This window comes from Syzygium oleosum, unplaced genomic scaffold, assembly GCF_021117445.2.
Source record: "Syzygium oleosum isolate NSW1041296 unplaced genomic scaffold, Sole_v2.1 Sole_v2.64, whole genome shotgun sequence".
Lineage (NCBI taxonomy): Eukaryota > Viridiplantae > Streptophyta > Magnoliopsida > Myrtales > Myrtaceae > Syzygium > Syzygium oleosum.
Window position 1 is genome coordinate 378729 of NW_026607548.1, and position 15931 is coordinate 394659.

Genomic DNA, 15931 nt, shown 5'->3' on the forward strand with positions numbered 1-15931 from the left:
TGCGTGGAAGGGACTTAACTAGCCACGATTTTCTTCTCTAGCCTTTACCGTCTAAATGAGGCCATGCATAAGATCTGTCACTGCAAAACGTTTAACTCCCATAGTGTAGTGAGCAACAGAACATGACAAACTCAATCGGATAATATACTTGAGTTCAATCAAGTTTGCATTCACATTGATAAAGTACCATGAATCTCCGTACAAGCTCAATTTGAAGTTAAAACTTTGACTTTCGACAAACTAAGATACCATAGACAACTCTGCATCAGTAATTTATCGTGTATGACCATATAAATGCATTCACGGTCTGAAGCATTTTTTTCACTTTCGCGTGACTAGGCAGACAATTTAGGTTCACCGATTCTGATACCCGAGCATCTCAAGCATAACAAGAACAAAGCGAAGTTCAACTAGTCGCGACTTTGAGCTCAACTGACGAGGAAAGATTAAGGAAAAGGGCAATCAGTTGCAAGATTAGTCCTTCAACAGATTTTTAGCAATCATTCAATATAGGAGTCCATTCCATACATCTAATCCAATCGTCTTTGCATAAAGTTCTCGAGTGTGAATAGTAAGGAGCTCAAAGCTGTATTTGTCGGCTCAGATTGTGATTAGAAGCGCAAATAGGAAATAAGAAGACTAACGAAAGCATATTGCCACCAAATTTACATGCAACTAGCCCATGTCTTGGGATTTCACACATTAAGACGCTAAACAATCACGATAATTAGATCTTCCCACTTAAGGAAGATATCCCATTCACACGTTTCTTTCCATCCGACTAAATGTTGGCGACTGATGTCAAAATTAGAGCCTTTGTCGAAGTACACCATCAACTCCCAACAAAAGATTATCCAGTATCAGGCCAAATTTCAGCTGGGACTTCTCATTAGATATGCAACAACGCATCCCAATAAGGCACCTGCAACAACCTGTTGGCAAACAAAGCAGGTAAAAGAAATAACGTGTCTCGTGTTTCAAGACCAGGCTTTTACTTCTGGCCATAAAGAATCAACCTTCTCAATTGAAGAGTGATTACACGGACGTGTGGTTCTAATTCATATATTAAAGTTGAGCACAGCAAACAGACAAAACTCAGGTTGCAAACCAAGAGCCCACTCCTAGTACAACCAAATATTCATCTGCCACAGTAACAATGTTATTGAGGAACAACATCGATTTAGGAAAAAATGTAATTGATTGAAACATCAAACTTCGGACACGATGACTCACATAAAGCCTCAAAACAAATCTATTTCCTGAAAAACCCTTTGTCCTATCTAAAAAGCATAGCTTCATTAATATTTACGTAATCTTACACCTCCAAAATAAAGTTTACACTTTTCTCATCAGTCATTTAAAAATTTATTGCCACAATACCATCCTCTAAGTCAACTTTATCATGAAGCACTGATCCCTGCAATTCTCCATAAAATATTACAGAAACAGACCCAAAATTAAAAGGAATCTCATTCACAATGAGGCATGACTAGATAAGTTCAATCTTAGATGAAATTGTCCCCTTAAAATTTCACATTAAAACGACAAGGTAACCTTGCCACATGCAGTCTTTTCAAAGAACATGGGCTTTGAAAACACTATGGATATATCATCTCATCATTCACGTGCAGCAAAACAGTATAAAGCTCCAAAATCTCATGCCTCGGAGTGTTCAATAATATTCACCAACAAATCAATTCATTACCAAAACAAATGCAGATGACCTCATTTTTTAAACAATTTCCGCATGAAAGAGTGTGTCAAACCTGAACGGGCGTATGCCCCAGTGAGTCTCGTAAGGGTTTAAAGCTGGACACGGGGTGTTCCGGGGGTAGTTCACACACAATTTGATTTAGCAACTGCAAGAACAATGACACAGTTACGAACCAACGGCAAGAAAAGAGTGCAGGTAACCAATATAATCTCGGGCCCACACCCATATAATGAGGAAATTACACCACCAATCCTAAACCTTATGTATGGAATGCAATCGAGTTCCAAACCCTTCAATTGGTTCAATAAAGTCCCAAACCTTTAGCAGAAAATACAATCGAGTCATAAACCTTTCAATTGGTTCAATTAAGTCCTAAACCTTTTCTAAAGAGTGCAATTAAGTCCTAAACTTGTTGAAGTGAAATTTAAGGATGCCGCATAGGCAATTTTCAAGGGACATATAGACAATTTTAGGTAATGCTCATGTAAGAGTTGATTGCACTTTTTGAAAAATGTTGACCAAATTGAATCGATTAATAGGTTTAGGACTTGATTGCATTCGTACATAAGATTTAGGACTTCCAATGCACTTTTTCCCCATAGATGACACACAAGAGCACTGCATATAGCTAGTAATACTACAAAATTGAATTGAACTAGAGATAGTTAACACACGGTAGTGGACAATGCTGATGGACATAGATCAGTGACTAAAGACAAAGAATCAAGAGCTTATCCAAAGAAGGTAAAAGTTATCACAGAAGATAGGCTGAGATTGGTGATGAAAAGAAGAATCTATCGTAAGAATTCCTACGAACAAAAGATGCATAGTGACATGCTCCAAATTCTACGGAAAATAAGGTACTGTGAATTGGATTAAATGTACTTACTTCTGCTTGGCGACCTGCATGAAGTCTTACACCAGAAGCATCATACATGACCTGTAAAACATTCCGATGATAGTTTATAAAGGCTAATAAATTGTAACTCATTATTGTTCAAAAAACTCAACTGCAAGGAAATGTGGAATGAATGCAACACTGACAAACAGAACCCCCCCCCCCCCCCACACACGCACGCACGCACTACCAAACAGACTAGCCCCACACACAGACAATACTCTCAGCGGCAGGCTGAGGATGGGTAACCTATCAGGCAATCAGCCCCACAATTTAGCTTATTTTACATAAATTGACCAGAACATGTTTGATGGTAACAAATGCTTCCCAATTTTATTCTCTTTTCCATGCAATGACATAAATATTAATAGCCATGTCTAAAGCTAATGCGAGCAAAAGTTGCATAAAGTAGAGCTTTGCAGCTGTACAAGCAAACCGACGAGTCCTGAAAGTAAAAATTGTATATCTTTGCTCTTTCAACGTGACATAAAAATAAAGGAGGACTCAGCTAAAAAAGTCCTCCATCAGCTGTTATGGCTACAATTGTCAAAGGAAAATAATGCGACAAGTTAGATGAGGATGAAGCTTCCAATTGTTGACACTGTCAGAGCATGCATCACCAGAAACTGAACAAGACCTGGTTATTGATTACATACAACACAAGCCAAGACCACCGCTATAGCAAATGCTGATCCTTCGAGTCCTTCTTGCAAACCAATAGCGACAGCAAGAGCCGTAACAGTAGCCGAATGTGATGATGGCATTCCACCTGAACCAAGCATTTTCCTGGAGTCCCATCTCTTCTCCTTGAGCCTGCACATTAAATGGCATTGTGAAATTCGAGAATTTGGGAAGAGAAACAAAGCCCAAAACTTTTCTTATAGTGACAAAACCTGTAATGTTTGCACAAAATAAGATAAATTCGATAGAATAGAACAGGAGATCAAACAAAATCACTTTCCAGAGGGCTTTGTCAAAGTCAAACCCAACATATCCTAGAAGGCTTTCCTGCGCTCGGCTCTTTAGCACACCACGTAATCATTGACCAACACTGCTTCAGCAACAACGCTAGAATGTAAATGCAAGAGAAAACCCGGACGCCCACAGCGCTAGAATCTAGGAAAGCAATTCGATCACCAGAGAACTAAACACGCCCGTCATAATTTTATCAAGCATCCGATGACCTCAAACTCAATCCGAACGACTTCCTAATGACCTCAGTGACTCCAGGCTCGACACGAACCAAAAACGAACGCGGCGAGCTCAATCAGCGCCTCGGCGCTTTCACGGGGAGAAACCAAATTCCCCACGAGGGGGCCAAAGAGGGGCGGGATGCCAAGAGGGTGTGTTACCAGCAGGTGAATGGCTTGAGGAACTGGGCGAGAGCCAGCGAGAGCAGAGCGGAGAGGAGGGGGGAGTTCATGGGGACGAGCGGCGGCCGCGACGAAGCGGATCGGAAGGCGGACGAAGCGTCGGAGGCCGTGATCACTTCGTTCATCGCGACGTCGACGGTCAAACAATGCACGGCGCCCGCCAAACGGAAGGAGAGAGAGAGGGAGAGGGAGAGTTGCGCAGAGAAGGAGAAGATTGGTTGATCGGAGAGGGTGGGGGCGGTCGGTTGGATTCCGATGCTTTCCCCCCACTCACTTCTCGTTCCTCCCCGGCCTTCCTCCTCCTCCTCCTCTTCCTCCCAATCTCTCTCTCTCTCTCTGCCGTTAATTGCACGTTTTCATTTGTCTTTAGAGATTAAAGGTGTGTTTGATTCGGCATTTCGAAACTCCTTAGGACCCGAAAGTCCCCCCGAGACAAAATTTCGGGTCCTTCGGCAACCATTTCCGAGGGGATTTAGGCCAAATGCTAGTACTGAGAAGGCTGAAACGAGGGTTAAATGAATTTTTTTTCTTCCAAAACTACCATCACCAATTTTTCGGTCTTTCAATTTTGTCCCTCGTTGCTGCTGTTCATCTTCTTTAAGCGAGGGCGGCCGACGAGGGCTGACGAGACCATATCTGACCGGCAAAGTGTCGGTGAGGGGTCGGCGACGGTCGCCTGGGTCGCACGACCTTAGAGAGGACCGCCTAACCCTCGGCCGACGATCGAAGGAGCCGCTAAAGGGATTGAATTCTTTTTAATAAAAAAAATTACAGCCAGAGCCCTTTGCAAAAAAGAATTATGGAACACTACTAAACACAAAATTTCTTTACAAATAATTTTTTATCAAACATAAAATATTTTTTAAAAGGGAAAAAATTTTTATCAAAACATAATTTATACATTTACCTTTTCTATGGGTATTTTGTCTTTTTGCTTTTTTTTTTTTTTTTTTTTTTTTTTTAAAATCATGATTATTTTATATCCTTTTAAAAATCATTTAGATTAAAGGCTTTTGCATATCCCAAGGCTCATATCTAAAAAGCCAAACCAACCTGGGCCATGAGGTCGGTTTCGACATCCCTTTTAATGTTGACTCGACGTTTTTCGAACGAAGTGCCATTATGTGCTTGTCACGTCATTAATTGACTCCTCTCACAAAAGGCAAATCCGTCCAACAGCAAAAGCAACTTGCATTTTCGTCCCGTAAGTTTTGGCAGCTAATGTAAGTCGCTGGCCTGACTTTTTTAAGTTTTGCAATTTTCTCTCTAAAATCTTGAAATCGGTTACAATGTCCTTCCTATTGTTGACTTTGGCCAATTTCATAAAAGGACCGCACTTTTAGTAAATTTTCGAATCTAGCCCATACTTTAGAAATAACTAGTCAAACAACTAAACTTACATTTAATTTCGGTAATGGCCTCCAAACTTTAAGAGTTAGCATGAAATCAACCAAAGTTGTATGTCATTTTAAAAAATTGACCCCTTAGGCTTGCAATATTGGGTGAAGACATAAAACAAATTAAGAAATGCAAAGAAAAAAATTGGCATTACAAGACACAATATAATATGCACAATATGTTTGTTAAGACAAATTAACATGTTTACTATGTAAGTCAATTATTTTTCTTGTTAAGTGCAAGTTATGACATTTTTATTTTGGTGCTAATATCAGTTTATAAGAACGCATAATACGAGTGTTAAACATTGACGCAACGTGACGATGAGCCAAATTTTTATTACTGAACATACTATATCATCATAAGTACTTTAAGTCTAAGAGTCCGACCAAAAAAAAGAGTATAAGAGTTCTTGTGTGATGGGAAGAACCAGTTTGGCAAGTTGTAACCTCTAGTAGAGACTACACCACGGCCACACGGATGTACCAAGTCTAGGGGATAAAATGTTATTCGCTATTTGTTGTGGGGCAGATTTCCCTCCATAAGAAAGCAAATAAGTCACTTGCAGGGGTGATCAAAAGAAACTAGTTGATTTTGGGCGATTTTCGAGGACACCAATCCTGTTGATGATTCCTAAAAATTGAAATTGATGAATTTTAGTCTGGTTCCAAATGTGGAACCACCCACCTGGGACCACTTGGACAAAACCGTCTTTTTTTTTATTTCTTACAAATCTAAAAGAAAAAACCCTAATCCATTCTTGAATCTTCACAAATTGAAAGAGGTCTTCGCTTAGTGGCTAGTGGCCAGCGATCAGTCTTAGGCTCATGCTCGCTCTCATTCTATTCACAAACCTGAACGGTAACTCACGATGCCCATTTTGTTCACAAAACCCTAATCCATTCTTGAATCTTCACAAATCGAAAGGAGTCTTCACTTAGCGGATGGTGTCCGACAACTCGCGACTCACACTCTTGCCTCGACGCCACCCTCTCGCCTGAGTCCTCTTGCTCAACTCTCAGTCGGCTCTCTCAGTCACGCCCTCACCAAGCAATGATTGACGGATCAACGAGAAGAAAACGAAGAAAAGAACCGAAGAACCCACCTTGGAAGCAATGTCTTCACCAATCGCCAGGTCGGTCTTGTAGTGCTGGCAACGGTAGATATTCCCTTCAAGAGCCACCACAAATACTCTCCCCATACCTTAAAGAATCCTCTATCCATATATGCACAAACAACCCAAGTCAAAGAGATAAAAAAAAAAAAAAAAAAGACATGCCTACCGGTTCTCTTGACCCACTCGGGAACCACATCAACCGGTTGGACTAATTCCAGGACTAAGTGGGCCAATTCCAAAAAATCTAAAAACTAGCCCCTCTAGTTCGGTTCCTATTCGAGGGTAAAAACTGGGCCACCCTACCCCTAGTTGGAACTTCAACTGAAAAATAATCTAAGTCAACGCTAGAAGGACATTGCAAATTTCAAAAAGTTATGGGGCAATTTACAATAAATGCCAAAATTCGGGGGAAGTATAATACACCCTAATAAAAGTATTGCATCCATGATAATACATTTGTTGCCAATTTTATTTCCTCTTACTAAAGAATTTCGAGTTTGGACTAGAATATTCATGTTACTCTAATAAGTCAACGATGCATAGATCGATCTCTTTAGACATATTTTACGATCCGTGATCATAAAATTTCATTTTCATGTTGCTCTGTTTTCACATGGCATTGTAATTTATTTTTTTTTGTTTATCATACTCTAACTCTGCTCTCTCTTAGACTTTTACTCTACCTCTCTACAGAGTGCAGAAGTGGACCCTCTGCTCCATTGAATTCCTTTGCAATTGGGCTGCATGCTCAGTGGATACGAGACATCGTAGTTTTTTTCTTTTTTGGTCGAAGTATTACTTTCCATTCAAACACTAGGAAACGTATCACAAGAGAGAAGATGACTAGAGTCAATACAAAATAAATCCCATAGAGGTAGGGGTGGTCTAGACATCCAGTTGGATGGTAGAAATCCTTTTTGATGATTTTTGGCTATCCAGTCTGCTGCTTGATTGCTGTTTCGTGGACAGTGGACTAGGGAAACCGCCTTTAATTGGGAGAGCAGTACATTACAATCAACAAAAAGGCTTCTCAAGGCCCATGGGCTTTCTGTCGGATTATAAGCGAGAAATACAGAGGCTTCATTGTCTGACTGTAAGCTAATCTTCTCTGCTGCTATTTTCTTCTTCTGCGCTGTCTCTGCCCGCAGACAGAGAAGTGCTTCTTTTACAGCGTTGCCTTCAGTTTCCAGCGGGGAGGAAGCAGACACAGATTTGGCGAACCCCACAATAATCACTCCCCTGTAATCTCTGCATATCCCAGCCACCGATCCCTCTGTTTTACCTTCGATCCAAGACCCATCAACGTTGAATTTCAGAATTCCAGGTTCTGGGGGCGTCCAACGTTCTGTCTTAGCTTTCGCTGTCCAGCTCCTCGATTCAGGTAAGTTTTGCTCCCGATAGTTTCTGTTTAGATAAACAGCTTCTTCCACAATTGTTCCGGAGCTTGGACTAATTTGATTGAATACCCAGGCGTTCCTTGCCTTCCAAATTTGCCAGAGGACTCCTGCAAGCATTTCCCGACCCGATTGTACTGAGCTTTTGGTGAGTGCTTCGTCGATCCATTTGTCCATCCTTGTTAGATTTATCGGTGATACGTCCATCTGGATTCTCGGGTCTGACCATATATTGTTGGTCCAGTCACAGAGGGTGAAGATGTGCTCCATCGTAGTTGGATAGCAAGATTTTTGTTGCTGGACAGCAGCCCCGGGATACTAGTGGTTAGCAATTGGCGTAGGCCCGATTTCTGGACCAGCAATTGGAGGTTGGCCTCTTTGATAGCTCCGTGGATTAAATATTTGCGGCCATGATGTTCGAATTGCATTGTGTGCTAGTCTTTTTCGATGGAAATTGGATTCCTCATTGACCCAAAAAAGTGGTGAATGGCGAAATATTTGTCTAAACTCGATTAACAACTGACAAATCTCACTTTTTTTCTAATGCCAAAGTTGGTTAAATGGACCTAGATTACGACTGCAAATTAAGCCTGCTTTCAATGAGACTATGTTGTCGTATCATCGCGTGTCTACACCCCATCCCATGCAATTCTTTTCATCTCTTTTCAGACCATCTAGAATTGGCTAGGTTAAGCTCCTGTTTCATCTGGAATGTGATTATGTATGAGTTCGACAGGACTAGCCTTGTATGGCAGTCCATCGTCCAGGCGGGGCAAGCACGGTAGATTTTCATTGAAATTCAATGAACAAGCCTCGCAGAGCAATTCCCTTCTTGAAATCGACCCGTTCGGCGAGGTAACTTCTCGCCCACAGTATTTACAGAGAGGAATGTAACCTGTGGACAACATTAAACGGGTCTAGATGGGAGATTTTGTACCCTGATTACTAGGAGGAGCCCCGTTAGGCCCGAGCATCGAGCCTATCGTGTTCGACCATCAATCAGATCCATTCTCTTACCGGGTTATTTTGCAACTCGAAGGGTATCATGGGAACGGGCGTTTCTAAGGTTTCTTGATGAACATATCTGTATCCCTCGATGACCTTCAGATGAAAAAGAAAAAAGAGAAAATCCCATCCGTCAGTCAATCGTGAAACCTTCGAATTTCTGTTCATTATACATTTTGTATAGGAGTAACGGTCCGTTACAGTCCGAGGATCCATCATTCGGGTGGACCATAGAACTGCTGCTCAAGGGAGCACCAAAGGCTTAAGGACAGACATGCGAACGTGGGAGGGCAAGAATACAAATCGCCATGTGCGCTCTGCACCAGCTACAGCCTCTGAGCTTGTCTTTCAGTACTGAATTGTCCCTTACCGAATTTTCATGGGCCTGATTTGGCATGAGAAGAGGTGGTTGCGGATAAGGCTGTCCTTTGAGATGAGATTACCTGGTCCCGTCACGTTCGCCCACTAAAGGTCCATTTGTTTAGCAAAAAAATAAATAATTCGAAAAATACTTTTCTAAAGACAATAGTTTAAAATAATTAGTCAATGAATTTTTTTTTATTATAGATAATAACTTGTGTCTAGATATTTTCATGGGCAATGAAAATATTTTCTGTTCTTTAATTTTTATAAACGATACAAACAATCATTTTTAGGAAGATATTTTTTAAATTATTTATTTTTTCGCTGGATAAATGAAACCTAAGTGTGTTTGCCGTTAATAGCAGTATTGCCATTATAATCCCAGACCAAACGAACGTGGCCAAGAGAAGCAAAACGATGAGAAATAAGAAAAGGCCTAGGTTCTTGTCGATCGTACAACACATTTGGACCACAAAATTGTCCTCTGGCCCCGCACCCCCTGCCTAAAATTTACTATTTGAAATAAGTGGCTTTATTAAAATATATAATTCTTCCAATTTTTAAAATGTCTTAGAAGTGTGAATTCCATTTTTAATGTACGAAAGCAGTGTCCGAGGAACACTCGTTAACAGTACCTCTGTTATTATTGCTTATATTGTGATTGGCGGAAGCAGATTGAAATACAAATAGTTTCGACATCTTCGATATTTTTGGTCACTTGAAAAAGTCAATAAAGGGAAGATATCCTTTTAACTTTTTAAGGAAAATACCATAAAAAGTTCTATATTATATCCATTATGATACTAATGCCTTAAAAAATTCTACGCGACGGCTTACGTCAATAATGAAAGGCAAACGGAATTAACGAATCGCCACGTGACAAAAATATGGCAACTCATATTAAAGTGGATGAAATATTCAGTTTCTTAACTCTTTTGTTTTCTTTTTTCCTTCCTCCTCTGTCTTCTCCCTTCGTTTGCACCTAGCCCATGTTTGCCGTCGTTGCCACCATCACCAATGTCGATTTCTCTTCGGCCATGCTCGACTATATTAGTGATGGAGCGACCTTAGATGCCCTTAGACCTGAGGACGCCCGAGGTCGAGGAGCCCTGATTTAGGAATTTTTTTTTTGTTTTTTCTTAATAGTATCTTTTTAATTGGCTTTTATAGTTTTTTTCTTTGTTTTTAATTTTTTTTGGCACCGCATCAGTCTCGCCTGTCCTAGAAAAATGTTTATATAGCCATGTCATATGCCACGTCAGTCTCGCTTTTCCCTATCTTTTAATTCTTTCATTAGCGGGGATTTCGCCTTTACTTAATATTACTCGCTTCGAATTTTGTAAAACATAAAGAACTTTTTTAGATTTATCTCAAATGCAGAGTGGCTTCACGATTCCAATAATTCGAGTTATTAATTAATTTTGACGGGAAATCTAAAAGAAAAAGAGAATGTGTTTATTTTAAGCTATGAGTAATAAATTAACTTAAGTAGGCCTATTAACTTAGTGTAAGCTCTTATCCGTTTTATTCCGCGTGTCGATCATCGCAAATCAAATTCCTAAATCAGATAATATTTCATGTATTCGCATTTTCGAAATATTATTTCTTTCGATTATTACTTTTCTCTTTCCGCGAAATTAGATCTTTTCGTATTAGTTCACCACCATTATATAAAAATGATGTGCATCCGATGAAATGCATGTGTGATCAAATATAAATATTAGAGGTATGCAAAACGGACTGCCCAAATTGGAATTTGCTCGGACCGATCGGTTTCGTCCGGATCTCGGGAGTGTTGATCTGGTTCCCTGTTTCTAAAAGAGAAACCGGTGTCCGGTTGATTCACCGACTACATATATATTTTCATTTTTTTATTTCTTCAAAAAAATTAGTAAAATATAAACTAAATCGTCAGTGAAGTACGTTTTTTGGTTCGCCTTTTCAATTTGAGGATCATTAATGATGTTTGATCATTCATGGTTAAAAAATAATCATTATCTCTCAATGATTGGAGGGTTTAGTTTATTATTTTCGATCCGCAATTTATAAATCTGCTTTTTAATTTTTGTTTATCGTAGAAGTTAGGGTCCTTTCGCAGAGATCTTTTTCTAAAAAAATAGTGGAGAAAAAAAAAAGTGACCGATTGTCCGATCTGGTTCCCGATTCTATGACCAATCAGCCCGATTCTCGGTTCTTAATTTTGAAAACAGGTAGAATCGGATCAAATCGGGAACCGATTATCCTAATAAATACGCAATAAAAACTCAACATATGATTTTCCGAAATACTTTTCCAAGCCTACTCATCCCTGCTAAATTCAAAAGTTCCAATGGATTGGGCACGTGAAGAAGGGAAGGGGGCCAGATCCGATCGGACGGTGAGGAGCGAGCGGATGGTCCAAGTCAAGCACATGGGGAGCGGACAAAAGAAGGTCCAGAGGATTATTCCACGAGCACGGCGGATCGATTTGATGCCCCGGCAAAAGATTCCTAATCCGCCCGCCCTTTTTCGGTCCAAACAAAAGCACATTGCTTCCCACTTCCTTTTGCACCGCTTATAATTCATTTGATAAATAGGCGAGCGAATATAAAGGAAAAAAACCACCAAAAACCCCAAACTTTGCCATCTGTGATACATTTATTTCAAATTTTTTTTGTGACACCAAAAATCCCGAACTTTGCTTTTTGTGACACATTTGCCCCAATGTATTTAGTCCATGGGCATTTTCGTCTTTTTTACTTTTTCTTTTTTTTTTCCTTTCCGGCGAGGGGGGCCTCGCCGGCGTTGGGCGAGGGCGGTCCTCGCCGGCGTTGGGCGAGGATGGTCCTCGCCAGATCCGGCGAGGGCGGCCCTCGCCGGCGTCGGGCGAGGTTCGCCCTTGCCTCGGCGAACGAGGCCGTCCCTCGCCCAGGCTCGGGCGAGGTCGACCCTCGCCGACGCGGCGAGGGTCGACCTCGCTGAGTCGGGCGAGGACGGCCCTCGCCGAGATCGGGCGAGGGCGACCCTCGCCGGATCCGGGCGAGGGCGACCTCGCCGGCGTCGAGCGAGGGTCACCCCTCGCTGATGGGCGAGGGCCGCCTCGCCGGTGTCAGCGAGGGCCGCCCTCGCTCGCCCGGGCGAGGCGACCTCGCCGGCGTCGGTGAGGTCCGCCCTCGCACGGGCGAGCGAGGGCGGCCCTCGCCCGATCTGGCGAGGTCAGACCCTCGCCAGACGTCGAGCGAGGGCGGCCCTCGCCGGATCGGGCGAGGGCGCCCTCGCTCGCCCGGCGAGGGTGACCCTCCCCCGCGACTCGGGCGAGGTCGACCCTCGCTCGCGACTTAGGCGAGGGCCGCCTCGCTCGCCCGAGAGGGCGAACCTCGCCGACGCCGGCGAGGCCGCCTCGCTCGACGCCGGCGAGGGTCGACCTCGCCGGATCGGGGCGGGCGCCTCACTCGCCCGGGCGAGGGTCGCCCTCGCTCGGGCGAGCGAGGGCGGCCCTCGCCCGACTCGGCGAGGGTCGACCTCGCCCAACGCCGGCGAGGGTCGACCTCGCCCGAGTCGGGCGAGGGCCGCCCTCATTGGATCTGGCGAGGGCCGCCCTCGCTCGATGCCGACGAGGGCCCCCCTCGCCGGATTCGGCGAGGGCAACCCTCGCCCGACGCCGGCGAGGCCCCCCTCGCCGGAAAGGAAAAAAAAAAGCAAAAAAGACGAAAATGCCCATGGACTAAATACATTGGGGTAAATGTGTCACAAAAAGCAAAGTTCGGGGTTTTTGGTGTCACAAAAAAAAGTTCGGGGTAAATGTGTCACAGATGGCAAAGTTTGGGGTTTTTGGTGGTTTTTTCCCGAATATAAATTATAATATTATATCGCGAGTATTCCGAATTGTCGAACATATGCTTCTTCCAATGGACATCAACTAATAGGCATGCGGCTCTACTGGTATGACTCCCGTGACCTATAAGAGTCGGAGTAAAGATCAGAAAGTGAGGAGAGTTAAAAGATAAGAGAAATTCAAAAAAAAAAATTAATGTCATCAGTGCCATTCATAAACCTATATGGTTGGTACCATATGTATGGGGTCCTTTTGCTTTAACAAATTTCACTCTCCATGATAAATACTAGGATCATAATATATATTTGTATAGATTATAACGTCTCGGATCATTTTAAATTTCTTCTATATATCTTCTCGTTCTTTTTCGATGAGAAATTCGGGTGAGCTTTTCTCGTACCTTTTTCACTTGGTTTCAAGAGAAATTGTACACCCTTCTTATATTTTTGATTGCGTGTAATTCTTGTGTTTTTTACTTTAAAAATTGATAAAAAAAAAAAGACTTATTCAAAAGTTACCGATACGTTAATTTTACCTTGAGATTTCTTAAGATCTTACAAATATCACTTTTTTTATTTATGGATAAGTAAGGAATTCATGTTTGAGAGAATTCAATCCACCCATTTGAGAAGGGTGAAAACATGTGTATCTCTATATACCCTATCAAAATTCTTTTATGACCGTTTATACGGGATTACGAAGGATCGTGCTAATGTCATCAGTGAATTTAACGAAGTATTAGCACGATTTTTACTCGAGCACGGCAACATGTTGTACCGTCCACGCAAGAATGCCCTGTGTCTCATTGCCAAACTCAACTAGACAGATTCCAACCTCCCGAGACGGTCGTGGTGGGGGGTGCCGCACGTGAGCGTCGCGGCTCGCTCACACGTCGCGCGACGAAATTTCCCGCGTTCCGCCAGGCTCGGGATGTCGGGGCTGCGCCGAGCCTCCTGGTCGGGGAGAAGCTTCCGCGCACCGGGTCAAAATCCCCCCCTGGCCCTCAGATTTTTTTCTGCTTCTCCGAACGCAAGACTGACGAAATTTCCCAAGGTGGACTGTTGTTTTGTCGAGCCGACTCCGAGCTTCCGCCCTAAAATTCCAGACCCTTACAACGAAAGGAAGCCACGCAGTGCTTGTTGCCGAACGACTCTCTTGTCTTGTTCATTGACCGAGCGATTTCAGCGTTCGTAATTCATAGACGTGTCTTTCCTTAATTCATAAGTTCGTGGAAAAGTATATGGGCAAATAATACCACAAAAAACCCATACCTCGAAAAAAAAAATTTATTGCAAAAAACCCTAAACTTGTCCATTACGTCACAAATACCCAAAAAAAATTACATCACGAATAAACTCAAACTTATAAATGTATTTTATTTTAGTTCCATCCGAGATATATTGTCACACCGGTAGAAGTTCGGGATTTTTTATGACAAAAAAAAATTTGCGGTATTTGTGTCATGATAAGCAAGTTTAGGTTTTTTAGTGATAAAAAAAAGTTCGGGGTATTTATGTCACAATGGATATAGTTTGAAGTTTTTTTGTGGTATTAAACCAAAGTATTTATTAATTTGGAAAAATTTGCCCAAATGTATTTGACCTAACTTGCTCTCCGCTATTAATCTTTGAATGGCATTAGCTTTTCTTGAAAGTAAGCGAGGTTCCGACAATGCATATAATAAAGCTACGTATCGATAGTGATCGGCGATTAATAAATTGACATGAATGGGCGTTCTAGTGCGATAAGCCTCTCAAGGAACGCGCCGATTAGTGAATCCTGTAGGATACACATAAATTGTGATCTCGGTCTTATCGATTTTAGTGTTTTCGTATATTTCCCTGAGAGCATGATAGTCGAATTAGAGGACTTCATAGACATAGCAGGAAGGAATGTGCTACTCGGTTTTTATCGGCTTAGAGAACTCTTATGCGATTACTTGGATTTGAACGAACGATGCACGCGTTTACCCTGTTCAAAGCTTCAACGCCTTTGAATAATAGCAGATCTTTCAGTACCTAAATAAGCTAATTCCATAAAATGTTTCTAAAATTTCGACAACGTATCCAATATAATTTGTGTGAGAGTGTAAAAATGTTCAATGTACTCCCTGAACTTGAATTAATGGAAAGGACTGTATTGAACATTTTTATATAGTTCAGGGATTGAACTGAACATGTACCAAAAGTTCAGGGATGATATTGAACAAATTAAAAGTCCAGGGACCACATTGCACATTTTATTAAATTTTAGGGATTACATTGAAAAAATTAAAAGTTCAGAGATCAAAATATATATTAAATTAAAATTCAGAGACCGTTTGTGTCATTTTCCCCAGTATATAATTGTTTTCGTAGACATTGGACAGGACGGTGGGCGAAATTTATATTAAAGTCGCCCTTTTTCTTTATCGCAAGATTCTCCCACGCAGTCCAATCCCAAATTTTATAATCATATAAAAAATTTAAATTATTAACTCCTGTCACGTACGGCCAACACTGACATTCACAATTAACAAAGACTTTTTTAGCATCGGAATCCGAATATTTTGCCAACGTGCAGCGCGAGGGCGGGATTAAGATACTCACGCGCGTGCGTTCAGAAGTTCCGGACGCGCGTGGGCAATTGGGGGGGGGGGGGGGGGCGGAGATGGACCCCACCTCGGGCTTTTTCTCTCCAAGCCAAAAAATGGGTGGTTGTAAATACAGCAGCACCTTCGGAGTATATGCGCCCTGACTGCGAAAAAAAAACCAAGAGAGATTATAATAAATTAATAAATATATAAAAAAGTTAAAGTGAATAAAGCAGGAACTGCAAGTCTGCAATATCATAGGATTGACCTTTGACTTGATGAT

At 41.9% G+C, this 15931-nt stretch overlaps 1 protein-coding gene and 1 long non-coding RNA gene across 3 annotated transcripts; one reads left to right on the forward strand and one right to left on the reverse strand.

Moving 5' to 3' along the window:
- Nucleotides 1-568: 568 nt before the first annotated feature.
- On the reverse strand, nt 569-4309 carry LOC115665124 (uncharacterized). 2 transcript variants are annotated; one of them, XM_030587011.2, is made up of 5 exons: nt 3965-4309; nt 3269-3425; nt 2604-2654; nt 1767-1859; nt 569-932 (listed from the first exon to the last, which is right to left on the reverse strand). In XM_030587011.2, the coding sequence occupies exons 1-5, from the start codon at nt 4108-4110 to the stop codon at nt 873-875; spliced, it is 507 nt and encodes a 168-aa protein (XP_030442871.1). In that variant the 5' UTR covers nt 4111-4309; the 3' UTR covers nt 569-872. The 2 variants fall into 2 exon arrangements, with proteins under 2 accessions (XP_030442871.1, XP_030442883.1); XM_030587023.1 differs by lacking the exon at nt 3965-4309 and having other exon boundaries at nt 3269-3433.
- Nucleotides 4310-7271: 2962 nt separating this feature from the next.
- LOC130137210 (uncharacterized) lies at nt 7272-8285 on the forward strand. The gene is made up of 4 exons (XR_008815784.1): nt 7272-7374; nt 7470-7881; nt 7971-8042; nt 8139-8285. It is a non-coding gene; the product is annotated as an uncharacterized LOC130137210 (long non-coding RNA).
- Nucleotides 8286-15931: the final 7646 nt, after the last annotated feature.